This window comes from Aplosporella prunicola (genome assembly GCF_010093885.1).
Source record: "Aplosporella prunicola CBS 121167 unplaced genomic scaffold K452scaffold_50, whole genome shotgun sequence".
In the NCBI taxonomy this organism is placed as follows: Eukaryota; Fungi; Ascomycota; class Dothideomycetes; order Botryosphaeriales; family Aplosporellaceae; genus Aplosporella; species Aplosporella prunicola.
The window spans coordinates 1-25,532 of record NW_022983578.1 but is presented as its reverse complement, the minus strand read 5'-3'; the positions used below and the strand labels follow the sequence as shown (position 1 = coordinate 25,532).

The 25,532-nt window shown below is 52.9% G+C and overlaps 9 protein-coding genes and 1 pseudogene across 10 annotated transcripts; 7 read left to right on the top strand and 3 right to left on the bottom strand.

Moving 5' to 3' along the window:
* Positions 1–2,520: 2,520 nt before the first annotated feature.
* Positions 2,521–3,404, bottom strand: K452DRAFT_313234 (uncharacterized protein; the record flags this gene model as incomplete). The annotated part of the gene is made up of 2 exons (XM_033543641.1): positions 2,521–2,820; positions 3,108–3,404. 2 exons carry the CDS (start codon positions 3,402–3,404, stop codon positions 2,521–2,523), a joined length of 597 nt encoding a protein of 198 aa, XP_033392086.1.
* A 798-nt stretch (positions 3,405–4,202) lies between these two features.
* On the top strand, positions 4,203–5,137 carry K452DRAFT_343971 (uncharacterized protein; the record flags this gene model as incomplete). Its single annotated transcript, XM_033545416.1, has 4 exons — positions 4,203–4,205; positions 4,307–4,598; positions 4,661–4,755; positions 4,826–5,137. The coding sequence occupies 4 exons, from the start codon at positions 4,203–4,205 to the stop codon at positions 5,036–5,038; spliced, it is 603 nt and encodes a 200-aa protein (XP_033392085.1). The 3' UTR covers positions 5,039–5,137.
* A 1,707-nt stretch (positions 5,138–6,844) lies between these two features.
* Positions 6,845–7,350, top strand: K452DRAFT_343969 (annotated as a pseudogene; the record flags this gene model as incomplete). The annotated part of the gene is made up of 2 exons: positions 6,845–7,251; positions 7,307–7,350. Coding segments are annotated over 2 exons (451 nt in total), but the record flags the coding sequence as incomplete, so codon positions are not given.
* Positions 7,351–12,918: 5,568 nt separating this feature from the next.
* Positions 12,919–13,777, bottom strand: K452DRAFT_137815 (uncharacterized protein). Its single transcript, XM_033535356.1, has one exon. It carries the CDS (start codon positions 13,708–13,710, stop codon positions 13,144–13,146), a length of 567 nt encoding a protein of 188 aa, XP_033392084.1. The 5' UTR covers positions 13,711–13,777; the 3' UTR covers positions 12,919–13,143.
* Positions 13,778–14,089: 312 nt separating this feature from the next.
* On the bottom strand, positions 14,090–15,208 carry K452DRAFT_302805 (uncharacterized protein; the record flags this gene model as incomplete). Its single annotated transcript, XM_033542638.1, has 1 exon — positions 14,090–15,208. The coding sequence occupies one exon, from the start codon at positions 15,206–15,208 to the stop codon at positions 14,090–14,092; it is 1,119 nt and encodes a 372-aa protein (XP_033392083.1).
* A 2,054-nt stretch (positions 15,209–17,262) lies between these two features.
* On the top strand, positions 17,263–18,682 carry K452DRAFT_292452 (uncharacterized protein). Its single transcript, XM_033541382.1, has one exon. The coding sequence runs from the start codon at positions 17,344–17,346 to the stop codon at positions 18,325–18,327; it is 984 nt and encodes a 327-aa protein (XP_033392082.1). The 5' UTR covers positions 17,263–17,343; the 3' UTR covers positions 18,328–18,682.
* Positions 18,683–18,876: 194 nt separating this feature from the next.
* On the top strand, positions 18,877–19,452 carry K452DRAFT_137768 (uncharacterized protein). The gene has a single exon (XM_033535355.1). The coding sequence runs from the start codon at positions 18,978–18,980 to the stop codon at positions 19,347–19,349; it is 372 nt and encodes a 123-aa protein (XP_033392081.1). The 5' UTR covers positions 18,877–18,977; the 3' UTR covers positions 19,350–19,452.
* A 905-nt stretch (positions 19,453–20,357) lies between these two features.
* K452DRAFT_292450 (uncharacterized protein) lies at positions 20,358–21,067 on the top strand. Its single transcript, XM_033541381.1, has 3 exons — positions 20,358–20,454; positions 20,506–20,826; positions 20,874–21,067. Exons 1-3 carry the CDS (start codon positions 20,436–20,438, stop codon positions 20,915–20,917), a joined length of 384 nt encoding a protein of 127 aa, XP_033392080.1. The 5' UTR covers positions 20,358–20,435; the 3' UTR covers positions 20,918–21,067.
* A 300-nt stretch (positions 21,068–21,367) lies between these two features.
* Positions 21,368–21,853, top strand: K452DRAFT_313228 (uncharacterized protein; the record flags this gene model as incomplete). Its single annotated transcript, XM_033543640.1, has 1 exon — positions 21,368–21,853. The coding sequence occupies one exon, from the start codon at positions 21,368–21,370 to the stop codon at positions 21,851–21,853; it is 486 nt and encodes a 161-aa protein (XP_033392079.1).
* A 2,992-nt stretch (positions 21,854–24,845) lies between these two features.
* On the top strand, positions 24,846–25,458 carry K452DRAFT_302802 (uncharacterized protein; the record flags this gene model as incomplete). Its single annotated transcript, XM_033542637.1, has 3 exons — positions 24,846–24,960; positions 25,025–25,123; positions 25,211–25,458. Coding segments are annotated over 3 exons (462 nt in total), but the record flags the coding sequence as incomplete, so codon positions are not given.
* Positions 25,459–25,532: the final 74 nt, after the last annotated feature.

Sequence of the window (25,532 nt, the reverse complement as noted above, 5' to 3'; positions counted from 1 at the left end):
CTTATGAGGCCATAAAAATGTGTGGGCAATAAAGTGGCAATCAGATTGACACTGGTTTTTGAGCGGCGGCCTGCGGATTGAAGGTGATCATACCCGTGGCGAAGTAATGGACTTGAGTATTTGCTGTTGCTGTTGTCAGCTAATGTCATGTCATGATGGTAAAACGTACGTAGGCTTACTGGAGATATCAAATTGAAGTTGTTGTCGCAATCGCGTTTTGCCAGCCCCCTCCCAGTGGTCATACAGAGGGAGGCAACGTCTGAATTCATCACAAATTGGAAGGCCAAGCCTTGTTTGTGTCAAATGCGACAGACCCTGCTCTGGTTGCAAGGCGCATTTATATCCGCCTCGATGAGTCGTCCAATCACGGCCTGCTAAGGCTGAAGGAGCATGACCTGCTTGTTGTAGTATTACACCAGCATCAGTATATGACTTACTTACCTACCCACCTACAACCGAACCTCTATACATCTAGGACGTTGGCAGGAGGTAGAGTCAAAGCCACCCACAACAACAGAAGAGGTGCTTCGTAAGTACACGAAGCCTGAGCCCACTGAGGACGAAGGGAAGAGCAAACCGGTCCAATGTGCAAAGAAATCATCCAGGCCGTTAGTGACTCTTCCATCCGCGCGACTTGACCCGCCATAGCGATGTGAACACCAAGACTTCACATGGAACTCATAATCATCAGGCTTGACAGCACTTCAGCATTCCCTTTCTTCCGGTTTTGCAGCTCCATGGGCCCCCCGTCAACCTCCCAGCACGAATGGATCCAACGTCGTGTTCTCCGCGACCAAACAGTGTTTCGAAGGCATGTTGCAAGAGTGTAAGCGGTATGTTGAGGTCTTTAAAAGCAGAGTCGATGGGAGTCTTCGTTCGTCATCTCGATGATGAGAAGTACGCGTGGCGCGAGGCGGGCTGGACGGAAAGCCGGGTCGCCAAGCGGTACGCGGTCGGCTAAGGCTGGACAGCCGGCGGGGCTGGTGGTGCGAGGCACGATGCGTGATGGCGATGCCGCAATGCGGCCGTGGATGCAGGCTTGAATAAGAATAAGGAGTCTTGGAGGTTTGAATAATGTTGACGTTGGTTGTGTGGAACGACGACGCGAAGAATCCCACAATCCCGAGACGCACTCTGCTTTTTTCAAGTGGGGGAGATGCGCCGCCGTTGTCAGAAAAATTTGAGCACAGCACCGTTCTGCTTCCAGAAACCTGCCGCCATCGCAATCTCATGACACCCCTTCTCGTCTCATCCATTTACCCCGTATTTCTTCGTGCATCGACTTCCTGCAGCACTGTCCACGATGTCCACTCTCGAAGTTAGGTACGGGCCGCGCCGCGGGCCCGCTCGCGCCCTGGAAAAGTCAGCTTCTCCCCACAACACAAGTCATCGCGTCTGGACCGATCTGGGCGAGCGAATACCGCGATGATCTTGTTTGAGACCTGATACATTGGCGATGGTTGAGTTGCGGTCCGGAATAGGAAGCTAATTTGGAGATACTGCAGGAAGAAACCCGCCTGAGCTGTTCATGGCATCCTTGCCTGAGTACAAGCCATCGAGGTTAGGATGGAAAGCTCTCGTGGAGCCCCCTCCTATCCTTTCTGTGACAACAGCCTCTGCCGGATCGATCCAAGGGCTTGACACTACCCGGGCCGAACCGTACACATACCTACCGTCTGGAAACGATACAACCTCGGATCAGCATTGCCAAAGGTGATACCAGCTGGTCCATCATAGTCGCCAATCGCATTCGTTTTTATAGATGGATCTTGGTCTCTCTACTCCGGTGCTGTACGAAGATCCCAGAAGCCATCGAGGCGGGCAACATTATACCGCGGATGTTTTGGACAATCATGACGATATTGAAGCCATGTCGATAGCGGGCTTGGAATACAGCGTTTTGGGATGAAGGAAAACAAGTAGTGGGTTTGTCGCGCCCGTGGCGAAGACGCGGACGTACGCACCGTGCAGGACTTGATGGGAGGGGCCCGATAGTGGCCGTTCGCCAACGGAAGACGGACAACGTTATCGTCACATCGCTATTCAGATAGCTCAATCACGGTAACGAATGCTTTTCAAGCTCTTTTCGTGCATGACGATGTAGCCACACCCATAGCCTCCCATCCTGCCATTTGCTGACCATCCCTGGACTGATCTTCGCAATCCGCCCTAAGCGAGAAGCTTAAAAATAAGCTTCCCCACGCCATCCTGCGGCTCCACCAGATGGGCAAAACATTGAACGTCTGGAACGGAGCAATACCCGCACCGGAGGAACTTCCGGAGAGCGCTGATCTTGGATTTTATTTTGCAGGATTTCAACAGGCTCTATTTTTTCCATAGTAACGACCGGCCACCGCGGCTTCTAAGCCAAGAGGCCGCGGGAACTTTCGATGACAACGGCTGCCTGGTCGCCTTGAATACCGGAGGCGCCAAAACATGATGTCCGATAAGCGAAAATCTTCCGCGGTCGAGCCAAAGGTTTTAGCTTACAGTAGTTTTTGGAAAATACTCTGCCTTCCCTCAATGCCATTTAAGTGCCAATGCTTTCGCCGCAAGAGTAACAGTGGCACCGATGATGCTTGCGATGAGCGGAAAACCGTGAATAGATCGTCCTGCCTTCCCAAGCCACGTGTCCTCTTGAGCTGCGAAAAGATAGTCTTTGGTTTTCTTGGTTGTCCCGCGGAGTCGGACTTTGGCCGGTACTTTCGCACTGTCTTCAGTATTGCGGTCATCCTGATATGATCCCGCCCCACCACCACACTTGACACGTAAGCACAACCATGTAGAACTTCTGGGGTGGAAAGTTAAGTCTGGTTTTAACTACTTTGTAGGCATGGAAGAGCTGCACCGACGCACTCTTAAAAGGAGGACAAAAGAAACAACGAAAGAGCAAAGCATCCGGACACCGGGACCTTCTGGGCACTACACATTTCTCCGCCTCCATCACCAGCTTGCGTATTGCCTCCACCACGACAGTGTCAATCGGTTACATGCTTTGGCCGCAGTAGTCCTTGATGAACTTCCACAGTGCTATCGCGTGTTAGGACAAACTGTAACATTGATGGCTACCAGCTTATGGTAGGAAGCTTGAGCGGTGCGAAACTTACAGTCGCGCGCGGCATACTTTCTTCAGAGCCGCACTTCTCAAGCCCACATTCATTGAGCTGGTCCCTGATCCACTTGCGGACCTTGAGCCGATCACGGAAGCAAAATTGATCGCGTGTCACTGCTCTCATATCAACCTCGGAGTAGAACGATGTCATGCATTCTTTGATGCATGGCACGACCTTTGATAGGTCTTTGTCGAGCTTGGAAAAGTACACGTCATCCTGGTTCTCTTGCGGAGAAGGGACTGCTTGGCCTATAGCAGCGAGGGCTACAAGAGCGAGGTGGGAGATGCGCATGTTGGGTGGTAGTTTGAGCGGATAAAAGTTGAACTAGGTGAAATGGAATCTTAACAATGAATGGAAAGAGCAGGGCAGGGCCTTTTATACCGACACCATGCAGAGAGCTACACGGCGGGATCCCTGGCTCCAGTTCATGGAGCCACAGTTCGCGAGGAGTACCGAACTCTCTCCCATGGCCAACTTCCACTTCACCCAAGCTTATGAACTGGGCGCACACCCGCGTCTCGCCAGATTGAGGGGTAGTATTTTTCGACACGTAGCGGAAATGAAGAGGTAATTCATAGCGCACTGAGCGACACCAAGGAGTCTTTTCCGCTTTGTCTCGCCTATTTATATGCTCCTTCTGCCTTCTCATTTTACTCCTCACCGTCTTCCTCGTCATTCTCCAATGACTTTGCTACCTTCTTCTCCCACTTTCTATCTTGGGGCAAGCCGCTGATGCCCTCCCCGTCGGGCCGTCTTCTACCGCGTCGTCTTCAGTTTCGTTCTCTCGAAAATTGGCTACGTCCTTCTCCTGTTTCACCATCACAACGGCGACCTGTTGTTCACTATCACAACAGCGACTTGCTGTTCGCTATCACAACGGCGACCCGTTGGTTACTATCACGATGGCGACAACGGCAAAATGGAAGCTTCCCCGCATCCCTCCGCTCCTCGCTCGCTCCGCAATGTCTTGCCCGTTGTTCTCGGGTGGCTCATCACCTTGATTTGTTAGTCATCAGCGAAGAATCGCTTCTATCGTAAATGAACCATTGCCTTCTAGACTGGCATGGCAATGGCTGACATGGAGAATAGATGGTGAGGAATGTGGCCTAGTCATGATAGGTCACGACGATATCCATGTTCCCAGAGAAGGGGCAAAGCTTCCTGGATCAATGGGAGTTACCAGGTCGCTTTAGGATGACTCACTATCTGAAGAGTCTGAATCGGATACTCCTGATGACTCGGAGAGCGCAGATAACGGCAGCAAGGCCACGCAGGAGCGAACCAGCGTCGCGCTCGATGACTCCATCCAAGTGCTGGCAACTGAGCTCGTGGACGCCCCCGCCTCGAAAGCCCAGCGCGAGCAGGCCGAGGCCGCGAAGACACAGGCTCCAAACGTCCCCACCTATCAAGCCAAGCGCGCGGAGACTCAGACCAAGAAAGTTGACACCAGAGAGAAGAGCAGCAACGACAAGAAGGGAACTAAGAGTGCCTTTAACCACATTATCCAAAGCCTTGGCTATGCTATTCTCCCTGACCCTCTCCTGTAGTCCGCTACCACAACGGCGACGACGACACCATGGAAGACTCCCCACGTCCCTCCGTTCCCCGCTCGCTTCGCGAGGTCCTTCGAGTTGTCAATTGGGTTTGCTACCTTCTCCCTCATCTCGTCTTGGGACAGGCCGCTGGCGCCCTTTACTACTTGGTACCGCTAGGGTTGGCAGGAGAATCTGCAGCAGTGCGTCGCTTTCGGTCAGTTCTTTGGTTGTGGTCCCCACTCCATGGCTAGTGGCATAGCCATAGTCATCCTCACAACCATTGCCGAGTTCTGCTTCGCCGTGCCCTGGTACTGGCTCTTCGTGCCCTGGTACTGGCTCGTCGCTGTGGGCTTCATCCGCACCATGTGGCCCGCTGGCATCTGCGGATGAATCGCGCCCAATCAGACAGCTATCGACCAGGTTTCCACTGACGACGACGACCACAACGACGACGACATTATGGAAGCTCCTTCGCCTTCTCTCTCTCCCCACAGGCATCTTTCTCCTTCTAAAGGTTATTGGAGAATGTGTTCCAGTCCTGTATTCGGCCCTGTTCTCCTCTGCTTCATACTCCTCCACTCTGTTCTCCTGCTGGAGCTTACCCGAGAGTAAACGGGAGGACATGGTCAGCCTCCGGAGAACGCACGTCTTGCAGGCCGATCATGTTCAGGAACGGCCAGATCATTCCTGAAACCGAGCGGGCGATCAGGAGGGTCCCGATCACCATGGCTATTCCGTAAGCCATCCCCCAGGTTGCTCTGCTGTCCCTCCAAAACCAGATGCTCAAGGCAATCGTGACAATGACGTGGACAGGTAGGAAAAAGAGACCCAGGAGATAGGCCTTTTGGGTGGGAGGCAACGCCCGAAGAACTGCGAATGACGAGCCCTGTCAGGCATCGAAATCTGGCACTTGTCGCACCACCACGGCCGGTGGTGGTGTCGCTGGGGGTGGGGACGCGGTGCCGCAAGCAAAGAAGGAGGCGAGCCCAAGTCGACGTCGCTGTGGGTATCGCTGGCGATGGGAGTAGGATGGCGCACAACCAAAAACTGAGTCCGAGCCAACACATCCATGCCCGCCGAATGGGACGCCAGGAAGTAGAGAGCGGCAACAGCTGGTGGCGCCAGCCTCCGCCGAGGCATACAGCCGAAGAACGAGCTGTGATCGACGAACGAAATCGCGCAGGCTCCTCCGCTGGCAAAGAAAAACCAGAAGCCAGTGACATGAGCATGAAAACCACAGGCTTCATGACCGGGTGTAAGGATGTTGAAGTCGTTGTCGCCATCGAGCTGACATGCTTCCGCTGACCCTGAACTGTGTATGTACCGCACCCTATAGCTCCCTCCAGGGCTGTCGCGATGCGTCGGTTCCGTGTGAGGATCGGTGGTGTCGGAAGCTGAGGCTGAAAAGGCGCGCGCAGGTGCTTGAAGCAGGTCAAGGCGAGGCGGCATGCGCGTGGGTGCGTGAAGCCTGGGGTAGCTGAGTGATCGTGCGCTGCATGTGCGGTGGAAGTGACGTGGTAGAGGATGTCCGCTCGGTGTTGGCGCTTTGTGTTGTGATGTGTGGTTTCAGAGCAAGCAGTGGAGGAGTCGTGGGCGCGTGAGCAGCGAGTGCTGAAGAGTCGTGGCTGTCAGCGGCGCGCAGAGCGGTCTTTCCGGCGGTCGCGGTCGTTGATTGCGCATGATTGATTGTCTCACGAGCGCATAATCAAAGACGATTGCCTTCTGTTTGAGGTCTCTCCGCTATATACTGCTCTCGGTGCTGTTTCTTATGTAAGCCGCTGACTACCGGCTTGTCGTTGCCAGCAGCAGAGCCTGCACCAACATCCAAATCCCCAGAAGACTCGCTCGAGATCAACACGCATCCACTTACGAACGTAACACGTATCCACCCATGGACCACTCGGACCAGAGTCCCGCACTGTTGGACTTTTGCCGGAACAAGATGCGGTACTTGTGATTGTCCCACCAGCTAATTTAGGTAGCGAAGCCCAATACACGATAGTGTCTGTTTCGTGAGCCTCCGATGCCCTCCTCTTCATGGGCTTTAGTTGAAGACAAAAAAGGCTTTACCACGGCCGTCCCGACAAAACATTTAGGTTTGTTGGTGAGCCGTGGCAGATCTACTCGCTTTTTGGGCTTCAGCGCGGCGAATCCACGGAACAGAGCCATGAGTACGTATCATTGCTTTCGGGGACTGTCCTGGTGTAAGTATAAGAACCCCTCCGTTCTCCCGTCTTCAGCCTGCTTCCTTATCAATTTCTCACATCAAAATCACGTATACTCTCCACGTCAGAATCACGCGTACCTCCACATCAAAATGCGTCTCTCCCACCTCGTCCACCTCGCTCTCACGGCCGTCATTGCAGCTAGCCCAGCCGTCGCGCGTCCTCCCTGGGATGAAAGAGGCCCAGATCTCAATAGGGTCCATTTTTGCGTTAGGTACTGCATGGATCATACAGCAGATACCTACAGAATTAGGAGTAAAACAAGAAATCAGTTCTGCTGGAAGGACACTGAGGAAGTTCGCGATTGGATGAGGAACGAGCTCGGCGCGTGTGCTGAAACTGAATGCGCACCGGAAGATAGAAAAGAAGCAAAAGCTTGTATGTTCAGCCTTGCATCTAAACTTTTTTAATTATTCTAACATTCATCCATTAGCTTGGTGGAAGTTCATCAAGGACTACTGCGGGCAAACCGTATAGACAATGTATGGGACCGAATGGGGATATATTTAATCGGTGGATACGCTCCGTAATGAGACGTAAGCGTCAAATGGTCTGAGTAGAGTTGAATGTACTTTTCTTTTGAGGACCGGACCAGGTCGATGCTTGTTAGTCCGTGCTACCCAGTTCTTAAAGTAGCAAAGCAGACTTTTTTAGGATAATAAATGTGTTCCAACTTAAAATTTGCTTCGGAACTTCCAGGCTACGTAACCTATGCAAAGGTAGGCTCAAGAAACATTTATAGTACCCACCATCACAGTGACGATTTGCTCGCCGTCGCCTACTGATTGCAGAGCGCGACCACGTTTCCTTGTCCGTGGCACTTTCGTCAGCAACTCCTTATCAAACGCCGCAGCAAATACATCCGAGCCTCCAGAACCCAGACCTTCGTTCACCCACCCTCTGCGAAGTCAGGCTATCGAGCCTTTCCACTACCAAGCGAACAACTTCCGATGCCCGCTCCATCCCCGGCACGCCACCTCATCTTGTACGTCTTCGGTCTTCGACGCCTCATCGCCATCTACCTCATTGCGACTCTTCGGCGATACCTCGATGCGCAAGGCCTCACAATGGGCTTCCTGGGGCTTTGCGCTCGTACTACATATCCTCTGCAGTTGGCTGGAGCGAGTGTTTGTGATGTGAGTCACAATGAGTGTGAAGTGCTGCGGCGGGCGTTACACGGAATGGACAAGAGAGCAGCGGATTTGTATTTGGATTCGGAAGTATGAGCGCTGCGAAGGACCTGTTTCAGTAAGACTTGTCCGTCACCAATACACGCTTCACAAGCCTTTATGAAAGGATAAACTTTGCCAGTGCGCATACTAAGCAGACAAGCATCTCGACGCATTCCGCCGAAGACATCAGAGTCAAGAAGAAGCAAGTCCGGAATCTCAACCAAAGGTCAAAAATCCTGCTTTACTCCACTCAATCCAATGCTTACCTTTCGTCATTCCCCAGATTACTCCACTGCACCGCAGGCCGCCTTACCCCTCCCGTCCGTCCCACTGATTAGCTAAACTGGACACACCTGCTGCACAGCGATTCTGCAGTGTTTTTCCTTGCTACAAGGCGCGCCAATCCAACTCGATGGAAGCACCTCCGTCGCACCAGAACAATGGTCTCCACACATAGGGCACACCGTCTGTTTCCTCACACCCATACCCGCACCCGGAACTGCATAATGAGCGCTGCATACATTTACTAGAATACCAGCAACCAATGTCCCGGGAATGCACGCGAGTACGAACCCCGCTTTCACGTTCCATCAAGCGCGAGTGCGACCACTCAAGGAGTCAGCAATGCAGACCAGCGAAGCTGTGTAGTGATCCGGAAGATGTCGTGTGTGAATGTCAGGGTTGGATACAGAAGCTCGAAGCAGAAGAAAGCTATAGAGGGGAGGCTTGCGCGTTCACGCAACTTGCAAAAGATAATGGTGCTAATAATCCTTTTTCGAAAATGCACGGTAATGTGTACAATGATCAGGCCGCTTGAAAATGGTGGAAATAAGGCGCAGGCATTTTTTGGGAGGCGTGTCCAGAATTATCCCAAGCCCAAGGTGCGGTTTGTTTCAAACCATTTATATAGTTATATAACTTCAACGACATCCTCAAACGAACTGTGTGTTAAAGCTGAGTCCTTTATGGAACAGTCCGCTCGGCAAGCGATTGCACACTGGAAATTTGCTTTCTGGGTTTGTTCACTTTTGTTTCATCACCTTCGTTTCATCAACAGACAGTCCGGTGTTGGCAGTTCACTTGATCTTGCTATACTATCTGTGATGAATAATATTTTAAAGCCTTGCAAAGAATCCCTTCTAAAAGACTACGTCTCAAAACCTTCTTGCTCGTTTCCCCGGGCCTTGACGGTGTCTTTTCGAAGATAAAACAAAAACATCAACAACAAGAACAAAACAATCAACACACTGGCGGCTAACGGTACCAAGGAGAAACATTATAACATAACGAAGAAAGCCAAAGTAGCAGGCAAGAACAGACAAATGACGAGCAACGAGCTAGCTACCAGCGGATCAAACCAGCGATAAGTGCGAAAGAATAGAAAAGACAATAACGAACAAAGTAGCAAGCAGCAGAATGGCGAGTACTTAAGCAACAAAAGATAGTGATAGCGAAGCGATGGGGAGTGACAAAAGTGACAGAGCAAATGGATAAAGGGCACTGAGAAACGGATGAAGTGGAATTGAGAGCAAGTGAAGAAACAAACAGCAGGGACCTAAAGGACAACACGTACAAAGCCGCGAGAAAAAGTAGAGTAAGAGCTGACAACAAGCATGGTACTGAAAGGACAGAAAGTGCAAGTAACAAGGCTACAGGAAGCAAATTCAAGAATGATTAAAAGACAATTCAAAGAGGACCAGAACGACAAGAATGGAAGTTCAAGGGTACTAAAGAGTGAACAACTTGGAAAGCAAAAGCCCGAAAGGACAATGGGTAAAGGAAAAGAACAAAACAACAGGAGTGTAATTAAAAGAAACAGGAACAACGAAGCCTGTCTAACTGTGCCCTTTAAGTGTAGAGCAAACGGCAAGACATAAGGGCAGAGAAGAAAGCCAATGAAAACAGGCAACAAGCAAAACAAGAAGAGAACAAAGCAAGGCGAGAACGAGGAAACAATGAGCGAAAAGAAGAAGACGACTTCCGTCAAGGCCCTTTTACCGTCCCTCAAGCATACCCCCACCAACCGCTTCATTCCACCGTCCCACACAAGCCTCATCCAAGAAAACAGTACCACATTCTTCATTATCGCCTCCTTGATTTGTCTTGCCTGACGTTTCAACAAACCGGCCGATGCTGTTGTAGTATTCTTTGAGTCTGAGTTGATCTTCCAGACATCAATTTGAGATAGTGTTGAAGTGATGAGTCTTCCTTAGTCACAGACCATGGACAGAACTGCGAGACTCTGTCGATTGAGGAGTCTCGTTGATTAATTCAGGTTGGCAACAAAGCATTGAGCCTTTCAATAGCTTAAAGAGTGACTGTTTTGATGAAATTGAGGAGAAAGCTTTGTCGTCGAGACCCTCTCTGAAGCAATGTTATATGAGAGGAATCGGCGGAAGTCTGGTCCATGTTCATATGAACGGACTTTGCATGTTGCATGTTGTCGAAAAGATGGCTTGGTGGAATTCATATTCCGAAAAGAGAAAGGTTTCAACCTTTGTTCGACATCTGATCAACTTTCCCGATAGCCAGGTGCTGATGTCGTGTGATTTCGAATGAAGACATAGTTTGTAGTGTCATCCATGGCCTGAAGAAGAGTCGGTGCATAGGCCATGACTTCAAATGTTCAAATGGAGTTGTGGCAGCACAATCATTGAGAAGTTGGCCCTGAATACGTATGAAACGCGTATGTCAATTGCCAAAAGTGAGTTTGTCGCCTTGGTAGCCAGAGTCTTTAAGTAAGATGCCGAGAGAGTTCATGGAGTGGTCCCTGGAGCCTAGATCTGCTCCGCATCTTTGGCGGGACAGCATATGGCTTTGAGACTGGATCTCCAACTTCGACTTTGTTGCGATGAAGGTAGTGCAATGAGAGCATGAGAAGTCGACCGTGAAGAACGCCAATGTCGAAAATCAAAAGGTGGTTTCCCTTGAGGCCATTGATGACGGAGATGCATGACCGTAGAAGACGAGAGAGAATATGAGCCTCATGTTGTAGCTCATGCCGTCACCAGAGCAATTGTGTTCATGCGCCTGCGTATGAAGCTCCGGAGGTTTCTGTCTGTTCCCCAAGAGAGCAACTTTGAGAGCGAAGAGTGGATATGCCTTAGCGATTGTTGGTCGCTAGCATTTTCTGCAGGTGCCAGTTATTGTCGCCAATTCTGGCCAGAACGGCTTGCTTAATACACGATTGAGCACATGGCCACCTTTGACTGCGGATAATTAGCATTCGGAACGTGTCGTTGAACACAAAGTCAAGCTGCTTGCACATACCTTTAGAAAGATGTTTGAATGAGAGAAGACTTTTTGTGAGTGTTCCTCTGCATGTATGGCGAGGCATATGACAATGAAACCACTCATTGATTGGATTTAATTTTGTCTTGAACAGATGGCTGGGTCTTTTGTTGGATACCGGGAGCCAATCCATGCCTTGAGAGTCGGCAATTGAGCTGATGTTGTTGAAGGCACGCTTTTCATCGGCGGCGATGCCTTTGTGGAGCTGAAAGATTTGTGCCAGTAGAAATGGCAACTTCGTTCCCTTGGATGATTATTATTGATTTGGCCTGGACGAAGGCGAAGGGTTTTTGACGAGCGACGGAGTGTACGTCTCGTAGTTGGTTTTGTGCCTCAAAAGATGGCAACGGTCGTTTATTTCGATAAGCTGTGTCGTGCCTAACAAAGAAAAGAGTTGGAACACGTTGAAGTTCGCTTCGGATAGACCGCAGATGGCGAACTTGATGTCGGACTGCTTGAGTGTAAAGTCTGTTGATGGCAAATCTTAAGTGTGGTTCGGATCATTCTTGCCAGGATGAAAGGCGAAGAAGACTTGGACAAGTTGAAATCCTAGTCAAATTGACAGCGAACCTTGTGTCGAATTGACGTCTTGTGCCAGAGAGTGGATGGCAACTCCTTTGTTGTTTGTTTGTTTGTTTAAATGGTTCATGCCTGGACAGTGGCTAGAACGCAATGATGCTTGCTTCGGATGAACAGCGAAATGTATGTCAATTTGACGATTTCATGCAAGCGCTCTTTGCCTTTCCCAAGGGCAGAAGAGCAGTTTGTGTGTGTAGAATGTACGCATAGTTGAACGAAACCTTTTTTGGCTGAAGTTTTGCCGAATTTGGCTGAGATTTTGCCGAAGTTCTTTGCCTTTCCCAAGGGCAAAAGAACTGAAGTAAGTGTTGAAGACCCGTGCAGTTGAGCGAAGCCTTACTGAAGTTTGTTTGACTGAAGCTTGCCGAAGTTTTTTGCCTTTCCCAAGGGCAAAGAACCGAATCGCGTGTGTGAGTGTGAGTGTGTATGTGTGTTGAAGGCCGGTGTAGTTGGACGAAGCCTTGTTTGATGAAGTTTATTTGGCTGAAATTTTGCCTGTCTTCTTTGCCTTTCCCAAGGGCAGAAGAACTGAAGTAAGTGTTGAAGACCCGTATAGTTGAACGAAACCTTGTAATGTTTGTTTGGTTGAAGTTTGCTGAAGTTCTTTGCCTTTCCCAAGGGCAAAAGAACCGAGATTTGTGTGTTTGTGTGTGACTTGAAGGCCCGTGTAGTTGAAAACGAGACCTCGTTGAAGATTTGCCAAAGCTCTTTGCCTTTCCCAAGGGCAAGAACCGAAAAGTTTTTCCAAGGTACGCATAGTTGAACGAAGCCTTGATCATTGAGTTTTGTCGAGACCGTTACCTTTCCCAAGGGCAAGATCCAAAATGTGTGTCGAAGGCACGTGTAGTTAAACGAAGCCTGGTTGACTGAAGTTTTGTCGAGGTCCTTTGCCTTTCCCAAGGGTGAGAAACGTTGTTTGTAAGGCACGCATAATTAAGCGAAACCTTGTTGACTGAGTGTTGTCAAGATCAATTGCCTTTCCCAAGGGCAAGATCCGCGATGTTTGTGTCGAAGGCACTTGTAGTGGAAAGAAGCCTTGTTGACTGATTTTTTGCCAGAGTAGATGGCAACCCTGAAGTTGTTTGATTGATTAGACCGTTCATCGCCTTTCCCAGGGGTCGAAGAACTGGTCTGAGTTGTGTCAAAGGCATGCGAAAGAGTGAGTGCGAAACCTTGCTGACTGACTTTTTGCCGAAGATGATGGCAATCCCCATGTGATGTTTTGGATTTAGGACCGTCCTTTGCCTTTCCCAAGGGCTAAAGAACTGGTCGGTGTTGAAGGTACGCATAAGCTTGACAGCGAAACCTTGCAGATGTTGTAATTTGTGGTTTTTGATTTTGGCAGTACCAATCTTTGCCTTTCCCAAGGGCTCAGAATCGGAATGTGTTGAAGGCACGCGTATGTTGACAGCGAAGTCTTGTTGTGTGTGTTGTGATGCATGCCGTGAAGTGATGGCAACCCCCAGTTTGGTTTGATTGAATTGCTCCTTGTCTGGACGAAAGACGAAAGATTGGAACAAGTCGAAGGCACGCGTAAGTTGACGGCGAGGCCTTGTTGTGAGAGATGTGAATTTGCCTTGTAGTGATGGCAACCCCCGATTGTGAGAATGCTGAACCCTTGCTGTAGAGATGGCGAAAGGTTTGCTGATTGACTTGATGTTCTGCCTGGACAGATGGCAACTCCATGCGCGAGCAGGTTGATTGGAGTGCCAAGGCAGATGTTGAGCATGAGACCGTAAGGTGATGAAGGTCTTGCTGAACTGATGAATGAACTTTTGCCGAGAGATGATGGCATAGTTCTAGCTTGCTTGGCTTCGACCAGGACAAGGTGTAGTCGATTGGTTGTTGACTGGATGAAGTTTGAAGTCTTTTGTCCTGGGAATTGTCTCCCCAACGCCCCGTAGAGGCGCAAGCTGTGTTGGGGTAAGTTAGGGTCTCCGGAGAGTTCGTCATGCAGGCCACAGATGTTTGCGGTCCCCCCTGCTTAGTATGACTTCCTAACTTGACCATGATCCAGGCTTCGGATGCACTACGCCTGAGGAGTCATGGATCCTTTTTTAACGATGCCTTGCATCCATGAAGGCACCGGGGGAAATGAAGAAGTTGTCCGTCTTCTTCAGGGGGGGGGGTAATCTCTAAGTCGTCCGCACAGAGGGGGGGAGAGGTACGTCCATCTAGACGTCCTCGGAGGAGGAGGTGTGGCGGCGGCGGGGGAGCGGAACGGGAGCCAGCTCGAAGCCACTGGTGCGGTGCTGGCTGGAGGAGCGAAGAGTGCGAGGAGGGGTCGGCATGATGGGACCTAACTCAGCTAGGGCGGCCTCCTGCTCATCGAGCTCCTTCCGGATGTCCAAGACCCATTGGGCCCAACCCTGGTTCTGCTCGAGAAGGCGTCCAATGGGAGGGTCACGCCAAAGGAGCAGCCATTCTCTTACAGGACCCATGTTCATACAGATGTTCTCACGCCATCCGCAATCCCATGGGCGCCTTGCCGGGTTGGGACCCACCTGTCGCTGAGTCCGGCCACTGGTGCTCGACACAGACAGCCAAACGCCATGCTCTTCTGCCGATCGGACGTTGTCGACAGCGATAAACTTCCACAGAGGCCAGATTAAGGCAAAGCCCGCAAAGATCATCGCAATGGCTGCGAAACCCATGAGGGCCACGTAGGCGTAATCCTGGGGAGTTCTTCTCTCCGACACGAGGGACAGGCCCGCAACGACCGTCAAGACCACGTGACCAGGGAGGAACATCAGGCCCAGTAAGTACGCCTTCTGGCTACTGAGGAAGATCGCGCCGGGGAAGAACTCACACGTGTGTTCATACACGTGGAGGCAACGACCGATCCAGCCGACATGGCGGGCTCTGTTCGGCATCCAGATGCGGCAGACCTCGCACCATCTGCGTTCGCCGCTCTGCGTCCCGAGCTGAAGTATACCGGGGGGAGGGTCTGCGGATGCCAGCCGCTTGCCCCAGCGAGCCCGAGTGGTGCCGACCAACACCATCCAATACCAAGGAACCGCAAAAAGCAGCTCCAGACCGAGAGTGAAGATGATAAGGGCAGAGCCCTTCGCGAAAGCGCCGGGGGGACAATTGAAGAGCCGGCCGGGGGAGACGCAATCTCTAAGGAGCCGCTGCCAGGCCCAGCGGTATACTAAGAAGTACAAGGCCCCAGAGGCCTGCACGAGAGCGAGGGAGGGCACGACGACCCAGGCGCCGAAGCAAGCGAGGAGGACGACGAGAGCGCGGGCGACAACGGCAAAGCCGGAAGCACGGGTAGGCGGGGAGGAATCCATGGCGTTGGCGTTTTTGTGGGCGTCGTCGTCGGGGGTTGGTGGGGGAGGTCTGGGAGATGGAGAGGAGTCGAAGTGAAGCGGCCTTGAGACTACGACGGGAGACACTGACAGTCTGGAAGGAGCGTGGCAGACAATGTGACGTCACAACAACTGATGGGCTCTGCATACCTCCCCAACATGCGAACAACTCTTTCCATGTGAATACCGCCCTGTCTGGCCTCACCAGTTCAACCTTTCCAAACTCAATCATTGGGCCGCCATCGTACTTTCCACGAAGCTTCTACTTCTGCTCTTCCGGCACACGCAAGTGCCAAAGGTCCAACACGATCGGTCAGGGCTCTAGGTGGATGCACAGGACATGTAGCGTAGTCAGCAAGCTAGAAATCAACAGGAAACGCATCCAAATCTCCGCCATTCCTCAGAAGCCAAAGCGACCAGATCACCACCAACACTCCAGCAAGTTCACAAGTCCTACCCATACCGCCTCCTCTCTGCCTCTGCACCCCAAACAGCACACGCCCGATCCAGCCTCCCCCAGAGCACGTGCAGCGCGAGCATAGCGCCGTAATACGTCCACTGTGCGCCCCGGCCGTGCGCATCGAGGATGCAGCCCAGTGCCACGACGAGATAGACAGCGAGGGGGGCGTCGAGGAAGCACATGTGCGCGGAGAAAGAGAGATGAGTGTAGGGTGATGTTGTGGGGGTAAGATGGAGTGGAGTTGGAGGTGTCGGGACAGCTCGAGAGTGTCTTTTCGTGGCGGAATATGAATGCCTTCGTGGGCTTGCTGGCCAGGTGGCTCGGTCGAGAGACTGATGGTATAGGCTGGCTCGTCGTGCTCGGGTTGTGTGGTAGTGGCGCTGTTGTTGTCGCTGTCGCTGTTGAGAGTGAAGTCAAAGAAACGCGCTCCACGCTTCGTATGCGACACTGCAGACAAAGCGAAGAAGGCCAGCCTTTGTCTTCAACCCTCTCATAGGACCTCGCATTCCAGAGTGGACTCTTTTTAGCTTCTTACTGCATTATGTAAAGACTTGAAAGGAAAAACAGACCGAGAGTAGAGACCGGCAGTCTGGACAATGGGGGCGCGGTGAAGGGAGTTGAATGAACTAAAACAAAATGCAGAAGATTTCGATGTAGGCTGCAAAACGAGATCCATCCTGCATCTACAAAACCATTGTGCTTTCAGTGAGCAGGTAGTGCAGTAGAAAAGCAAACGCGATGCATCTCACGATTCGTCGTTGTGCCTCTCCGGGTAGGCCATCCGCAGCCATCTCGTATCGCGACGTCGAACGCCGCAGCGGCCCGTCCCGCAACAACCTGCAGCCTGCAGTAGCTCTTTTCCGCAATTACTATCTGCACCTCCCTGCGCACACCTTAACCACCATCCTCCACCCAATCCGCCGTCTTCCAGTGCCGAAATAGGCCGTTGCGATGACTTTGCCCATGACGCTTGGCAGAGTCCCGACGCCGGCAGCATCGGCATCCCGGCGGCGCCGGCCTGTCGGGCCACCTCGAGGTCCCAATGCTCGTAAGGCAGCTGGACAATGCGCACATTGCGACCGGCGGGTCCCGAGTCGGAGTTGGGGGCCGGTATCGTGCTGTGGTGTGCCAAAGCGATGGAACGCTTGCAACTTGACGAGTCCGCGACAGCGGCACCGATCGCAACCCCATTGCGACGATGAGCTGGGGGCCAATAACGTCACCGCATCTGTATCTTGGCCGTCACGAGAGCGATGAGTCCGTCCAGTCGGTGTGCCCGAAAATCTCGAAAAGAGGCATGATGGACGAATCAGGGCCTCATGACCTGCAACGCAGTTACGCGTCGGACGAGAGGCTGCGCCGGGACTCGTATCTCCGGACTGGCAGCAGGGCAGCCACGGCGCCAAGGCTCGTCTGATGTTCCTGATGCAGTTAGTTAAGCGCCAACGCAACGGTCGCTTTTGCTCTACGGAGACTAGTTTGCCTTGCACGGGCCTCTCGATCGGCTGCTGCGGACCATGAGTTCATTCTTTTAACCAAGTCAATTAATATCAGGGAAGCAGGGTGGCAGGCTTACATCAGGCCGCTGATAAACTGGTCAACATGCTTTCCGACCCCAGATCCCATCCTTCACCTTTCCTCCTCCAAGCCAGACAGCATGTCTCTCAGTTATGTTGTCTCAGAACAGCCCCAGCTTGAAGCAGGGGCGTCCCCTGAAAGTGATGACACCTTCAGCCCTCTTGAACGGCTCCCATACGAACTGCAAGATATCATTATCGGCTTCCTCGAAGTACCCGCGATCATCCGCATGCGATGCGCATCCAAATTCTGGCGGTCCCGGATCGATGTCAGCGAAAGCAGGCCGCACATCATCTGCCAGGAGCGTCGGTCTCTTGTTTGTCTCTACTACGATATCATTTCCAAGCCATGGTTTCAGGCGTCGAGGGAAAACATCATTCCACGGTTAGGTCCTTCAGAAGCGGAAGCGAGGCGTCAGCTCCTCGATCGGATATCCACGGAGCACGTGTCGGAGTTTGAAGTTTGGCTGCGAGAATGGCCTGCCAAAGCAGTCATCGGTCGAATTTGGCCTTGGATTTCGCAGGACAAGGACTCTTCCAATAAAGACTGGTGGTGGACAGTGGGCGACAACTTCTCTTTAGGATGGCATATGCCGTTGCCTATACATGATCAGCGACGTGATCCTTGTTACATCATGGTCGACTCTCGAAGTAATTTGGACTCACGATGTCACACCGACCAAGGCCAACTAAGAACAGAAGGATGGGGTTCTCCCAAGCTTGACGATCCGGAGCTTAGACAAACGCACTTCAGCCCAGAAACTCTTACCATATATCAACGACAAGACTCAAACGGATATTACTCTGATACACTCATACTGAGCGGCGGTGGTCCTTTCAACGGTACAATCCACCAGGGTGTGAGCAAGGGGAAGATCTTCTTAGGAGCCAACGATGAGCAATCTGACAGGAGCAGATGCTCTAGCAGTTGGGTGGATTACCTCAGAGAAAAATGCACGAAGATCGAAAGCGAGTACAACAAGGTCCAACGAATGAACGAAATGATGGCGAAGTGGATGAAGAGCTCGCAGGCGGGCCAAACGTCTTGGGCACGGAGTTCTTGAGTATAATGAGAGTTTAATGTTGTTTGTAAAGTTAGCTTCGTTCAGTTAAATCGGATACCCATTTTTTCGCAATGCAATAGGTGGGTGGATGGAAATCCTCGGGCTCATCTTTCTGCGCAAGCTGCAGCGGACCACTTCCGTCCGCAATGTGGGTTGTAGCCTACTTCGTTCAACGAGCACAATCGAAGCTGAAGCCTCGAGCCGTCGAGGCATGAATACCCCAGAAGTGTCTCCAGCGCATCGAGAAAGTAAGGGGTAGGGAGGGCAGATGGGTTTTAAGCTCCGAAGGCCAAGTTGCTGGGTTTGTGAGGTGCCGCGGAAGTTCTGGACCTGTGATTGTGTTTCTGGTGTTGAGTCGGGCTACTCTGGCGCCAACAGCGACGCGTTTGGAGAAGGCATAACGTATGCCTCATGTCCGTCTGCACGGGGCGTGTTGAAGAGAGGATAGATGTCGGAGAGGCAGGATGGATTCTAATGTGGAGACTTTCATTGAGGTGGAGATTTGTTAGCAGAGCGCCAAGAGGTCACAGAAGGGTGGAGAGAGTTCTTGGTTGGAGCACTGGAAGCATCCTCGCATACCCGTTGTTTCATTCCATTCGTGCTTACGAGCTGACGTCTCATCGTGGAAGTTGGATGGCTCGCATGTTGGCATGCTTGCGGGGGTTTCCGAGCAAAATCGCGTGTTCTGGTGGAGGAGACGGGACTCGCGAATTGGTCTGGTGATGTCAGAAACGCGAAAAGTTGTGGAAACCGAGAGATTTCGCCCGGCGAAGGCCGCCCGCATCGCCATCACCAGCGACCCTGCCCCGCCACACTCCCAACCTCCCTCACTCAATACCAACAAGCAAAAACGCACACACTCCATCCACGACACGCACCCCTACCCATCCTTGCCTCCTTCGGCCAAGCCCACGACCCGATTTCAATACCACAACCGCGCCGCCACACCCGTCGCGCCAGTCCCAGACAGGAAGGCCAAAAAGAGCGGGGGAGAGCGGCACACCGATCACAAGGAAAGCTAGCAGCGCCGGCGGGCGATCGAAATGCCTAGCCAGGGAAGAGCGCCGAGGGAAGGGCCGAGCGGGTCGCGTCATTGGATGGAGGTTTGACGGGACGGGCGTGGATGGATAGATGGATGTCTGGTATGCTGATGATGGTGCTGTTGCTGCGGCCAGGGCGGGATTGGGTTCGCTCTGTGAAGTATGAGGGAAAGCCACGGCTACTCGGTGCAGAATAACCGTGGGCGATGAGGGGATGGTGTGAGGGTTCTCCGGATGCTGGGTACGGCATACGCAGCCTTGCTGGCTCGCTCGCTCACGCCATAGCCGCGCCGCATCCGCATCACTGGAGCCCAGCCACACCTAACGGCACTACAAGCATCCACCATCTCTACACTCGCACCCCATGAAGTCTCTGCTTTTCGTATCCATGCATTTCGCGGTTCGGATACCCGCAAATCCACAACACGTATACCCGCGATTGCTTTCGAGACACGCGATGTCAACCCCAGCGAAGCCGAAGAACCACTGGGCTGTGGCACGAATAGAATGTCCCCGCAACCCACCAGATCTACTCATATCTTGACGACGCAACTACTTTCAACTACAACAGCTACAGCAGAGACATAAAAAATCGGCCACCGCGTACCCCCAGCTCTCCTTCAATGGTCATCGCGGCACCAAGGCTTGTCCAGTGCATCTACCTTCCATCCGGTCCCAACGGCCCCAGAATACGGTCGCACCACCTCCGATCCCGACCCCGACTCTTTCCCGTTTCCAGACTCTCAATCAGCCGCATCCGGCCCCACGGTCCTGTCAAGAAGCCAGCGGCTGACATAAGAAACAGCATCGGGAGCAGTAGCACTGCTGCTGTAGCAGTGCGCCAGCCTAAGCTCGTTCGATTGTGCGCCAGCCTAAGCTCGTTCGGTTGTGCGCTTACATCCGCACCCCAACGGTAGAGACTGATGATCGTGATGTTGCTGACAATCATAAGTGAATAACGGCACTAACATTCATCATCCTATGATGACGTTGACAATCATACATCCACTACTCGCTTCTTGGGCTCCAGCGTGGCGAATCCATGAAACAGAGTCTCGAGTACGTGTCATGGCTTTCCTGCTCTGGTGTACGTATAAAAACCCTCCATTCTCCCGATCTCAGCCAACTTCCTTACAAGTTTCTCACATCACAATCACGCATACCCTCCACATCAAAATGCGTCTCTCGCACCTCGTCCTCGCGACCGTTGTTGTTGCGGCTAGCCCAGCCGTCGCCCGCCCTCCCTGGGATGAGAGAGGCCCAGATCTCAACAGACTCCATTGGTGCGTTAGGTACTGCATGGATGATACTGCAGAGACGTATAGGATCAGGACTAAGTCACGGAATCAATTCTGCTGGAAGGATACCGAGAGAGTTCGCACCTGGATGTACAACGAACTCGGCCATTGTATTGAGAAAGAGTGCCCAGCCAAAGCCGACCTAAAAGAAGCCAAAAAATGTATGTTTAACCCTTGAAACAACAGTAACTGCGCTAATATTTATTAGCGATCTGGAAGTTTATTTGGGACTACGGCGGACAAACAATTTGAGTTATGGGACGATATAGGAAACATTAATCGGCGGGCAAGTTCCCTGGAGAGAGAGCTGTAGCCATCATGTGCAATTTCCGGCGCCTTCCAATGTATTAATAAAATCTCTTAGAACTCTATTCGTTAAGTCTTAGTATTGATGATCAAACAACCGTCAGGTACCACAGGTGCTTGTCGACTTAGCCATTCCGTTTATCTGAAAACCATACTCTCCATGGCCTCACTCGGCGAGCCACAGCCACGAAAAGCATCCGCGCACATCGCTATCATTTTCTGAGACATGGTAGTCAGCGAGCGGGATCATGCATCATCCCGCCAAAAGCGAATTTTTTTTCATTTGCGCACCGTCTTTTACCTGCCCAGCTTCTTGCACTCCTTCCTTGCTCATCTTCGCCGTCCACTTTCATGTTGCATCGATTTTGCACCTGTCCATAGAACACAACCAACGACATGGCCTTTGGGACCCTTCTCACCCATGGGCCCTCCACTAAAGGCCAGGGCAGCTGTCGGCTAGCGGAGGAGAGTGTCAAGCATCGGAAGCCGGATCATGTCGACACAGATAGCGTTGGCGATGGCACTGCTGCCAGACCATGCAAGAGAGGTAGGCCGCACCGGCAGACAGCGGCCATGGCCCTGCCTCACAAACACAATAAGCGCAAGGGAGTCCGCATCAGCAGCAACAAACACGTTGGTCAGTCACGCACCAACCACATCGGCCTGTCGATTGCCAAAGACAGTGCTGCCAGCACCAAAGCATCGCGTAAATCTACAGTTGCCAGTATTGATGAGACGGCCGCCCGCCTTGGCAAAGTCGTGAAGCAACCCGTTCGTAGAATGAGCGGCCTCCCTGACATGTCGTCCGGGCATCCGGCGAACATTACCGACATGACAGTTCAAGCCATGGCGGAGCTCGGGGACGCGATCTCTGAAGCTTAAAGGGACTATGTTGCTGAAAAATACGTCAAGCAGGGGTGGGTATGTACACTGAGCCATGCGAAAAGGCGCTGCTGACGAAGATGAAGTCCGGAGCGCTGTAGTGAGGGGCTGGAGAAGTCAGACGAGGGGAAATTGGCCTTTGGCTTCTCGGAGCTCCTAAGCTGGAAAGAAATGAGTAGCAACTTCAGTGAAGCAAAACGAGGTTTTGGTACTCGGCTCGCCCCAGAGGTCCAATGTAGTGTCTAATACCCTTAGCTATCCAAGATCGACATCAATGTTTCCCGCATACAACGACTCACGAGCCAGAATATAACCCTTCAGAAGGTGTCGGCAGAGGTACCAGTGCGTGAGAGTCGGAAAGCGTATTGGCGGAGATTCGTGTGGATGGACAGGGCGGCTTTGCATGCAGTATGGAGGGTGTTTCGTGATGGAACGAGGTGTTGTCTTTAGAGGGCACCGGTAGAGACGCGTGGAGAACGTTGTATCTGGCAGGTATTGGCTGAGGTGAGTGTGGACGGGGGAGAATTCCAACAGGCTATCTGATGAGTCGAGCGGCCTGTCTGAAGAAAGCCAGGATCGTGGTGGAGCGAGGAGCGAGACCTGGCCTACAAAGACGATGCCAGAGATGGAGAGATGATGTGTGATGCGGAAGGACTGTACTCCTAGCTCGGGACGCATCGCCAAAAACCAAGCGGCGATCAGCGGGGTAATTTCTTCGATGATGCAACCCCAAACAAAACAACAACCTCTCGCTCCATCACCACGACCACAGCACAATGCCCTGGAAGTCATCATAAACTGCAGAGCTCGCAATGGGTGTTCTTACCCTCGATCGCTTCGGTTGAAACTTCCTCAGAACTCCTGCGCATCTTCTACGATTTGCGCTGACGTCCACACACCCCACCGGCTTGGTCTTGCCGCCGTTCTGCCTACCTCTCCATACCTCGATTGCATCTGGCACCCACCTTCTCCCGACCGTGTTCCGTCGGGCCTCTCAAGTCTTCTTGCAGAGTAGCAAGCCGCCGTCCATCACACCACACACTTGCCAGACGCCACTCCGTTCCGCACACACACACCTGGCCGTATGCACAGGCAACGACTTGGCACGGGATGCCATGGTGGTAGACAAGCGCGTTTGGAGTCACAGTGTTTAAGAGAGTCGCGGCCGCATCAATCCGCAGCGCAGGCTCGATCCGCGCTTTCGCGACAGGCTGAACATCATGCATGGGAAGAGGGCGCGTGGTACTTCCTCCGTTCTGCCTCCCAGAGAACGTGATAACTCTTGTCGATGGCAGGTAGCAGCAATGCGGTGACGAACGGCATCATCGCGACACCGACCATTTGCACGTACGGGGTGCTTGCGCGCAATTCCATTGACCTACCTACTACGTCTTAGTCCGTAATCGAGATTGCTGTTCCTCGATGAACCCTGCAACCTTGGACGGCCATCCCAGTAAACACGACACGCCCAAAAGCTTCGCACAATTGCATCACACGATGCAGCAGCCGCCGACGCGCCACTATACCGGAAAAGGAAGGTTGATCAGCGAAGGCGACAGAACCAGGTACGATGGCGCGAAAGGGGCTGTGGCGGCGAAAGCCGTGGTTCGCCAACCGGAGCCCAGCGATCAGCCTTGCTGTCTGACCATGTCCAGCTACGCCCACTATCGCGACCCCATGCAGTGTTGCACTCGAGTAGGAGACTGCTGAGCTTGGCATGACGGCATACCTGGTTTCTGGGCGATTCGTTTCGCTGCTTGTCGAGTGAGAGGCGACTGCGGATCCAACACCGTTCACTGGCCGGGCGGCTTCGCGCGTTGGAGAACCACCAGAGACGAGACTTAAGGGAGTGCCTTCATTGTTTCGTGCAGGATTTCGCCATTGGCGGCGTCATCGTTTCTGTTGGCACTTTGCGGTAGATTGGTGGTTGAGCTCCGCAAATCTTTCGCTGGAGTTGGCTTTTCGTAATTGGTGCAGTCAAACAGCTTACCTTTGACCAGAGCCGCGCTCCGGCGCTAGATTGACGTTGACTGATTCATTCGTCTAGACTTGCCACGGCGCAGAAGACCAGACGATCATTCCGGGATTGCGGAGACAGGGCCGGACAAACGAGGTTCGCTAGGTAGGTATGTCAGCCAAACGGAAACGATGCCAGTCCATGTCCACCATAGCTCCTCTCATTTGTCCGTCGAGACCAAACCACGCTCTATTATTGCTTCAGCAGCACGCACGCACCCGCTCATCACGCATCCCCGTTCCTTCGATCGGCAAGGCACCGGGCCATATTTCGGTTGCTCAAACGCTGCCGCAACGGCACCATATCCGCTGAGGTCAGATGAAGGAGCCAGCAAGCAAACCAACCCAACTGGCGCCAGAGCAAACGCGCGAACGAACTAGGTATCCCGTTGTATGCACGCGTCCTGCTCTGTGCTACACGGCGGTCGAGGCGAGCGTCACAGTGCGGGTCGTGTTGGTGGGCGGTCATGAGGGCGCCGTAGGGATGGTAGAGGGTGTCGGTCTCACTTTGGAGGTCTGCACAACTGTTGTTTGTTTTTGCCATGGTGTTCAGGCAGCTGTGTCGGCCAGAAATGCAGGAGGTGGCGGTGGCGGCTCCTCCGTCATTCATGCATGCATGCTGGAGGTCGCACAGGTGCACGCACCTCTCCACCTCTCTTCTCTCATCCCACATGCATGCCAACGGGCGACGGGAGCGCAATATACAAGCGGGCAGCAGCGGCACGGCTAGCGGGTTTGAGAGCGGGCATTTGCCATGCGTTAGGCGAAAGAGAGGGTGTGAGGGCAAGGAGGAGAGGGCGTTTGTTGGTTGTTTGATTGATGAGAGGGAGCATAGGTGCGCGGTGGTGTTCATCGGTAGGAGAAGGTAGGTATAGACATCCTTTTCCTGCGCGCATCTCTTAACAAGTCTGTCTGTGGTTTCCGAGCTGAAGCTCTCCTTCACCATCCACTACACATCTCTCTCCACCACCCCGCAATGTCCGCCCCACCCAACCACCGCAAACGCCGCGCCTCGCTACCGCCAGACACGCAGCCGCTGAAGCACCAGCGCCCCGCGACCGCTGCCCCCGGCCTGCAAAGCGAGCAACGCCGTGCGTAGACTCCTCCCCCACGTTTTTCGGGAGCTAGGCACTCACACTTACCTACCCACCGCAGACCTCGCCGTCACGATAACCGTCCGCGTGGACGCCGGCGACGACGACTTCCTCCGCGCCATCAAGCGGGGCGACGCGTTCGTGCTTAAGGCGAAAAATGGTACGTATGTCCAATGTCTTCACTCCTATGCTCAGCTACGCCCAGACCAGACGAACGAAGAAGTGCTGATACACCCGCCCCACACAGCGTCCACCCCCTGGCGCGCCGAGATCCTCGCATTCACTCCCAGCGCGCGTCCCACTCCCCCGCAGACAGCACCCCGCGCCCTCGCTCACAATATCGCCATCAAAACCACCACCTCTCCACGCAGCCCCAAAGCACCGCCATCAGACGCAGACGCACCCGCTGCCTCTGCCGCCGACAAGGAAACCACAGAGGAGGCGCCCCTCTCGACCGCCGACGCAGCGGCCGTGCTCGCGCGGCTGAGGACGGAGGTGCGCGCGCGTGGGTGTGAGACTTCCTCTTCCTCTTCTTCTTCTTCTTCTTCTTCTTCTTCTTCTTCTTCTTC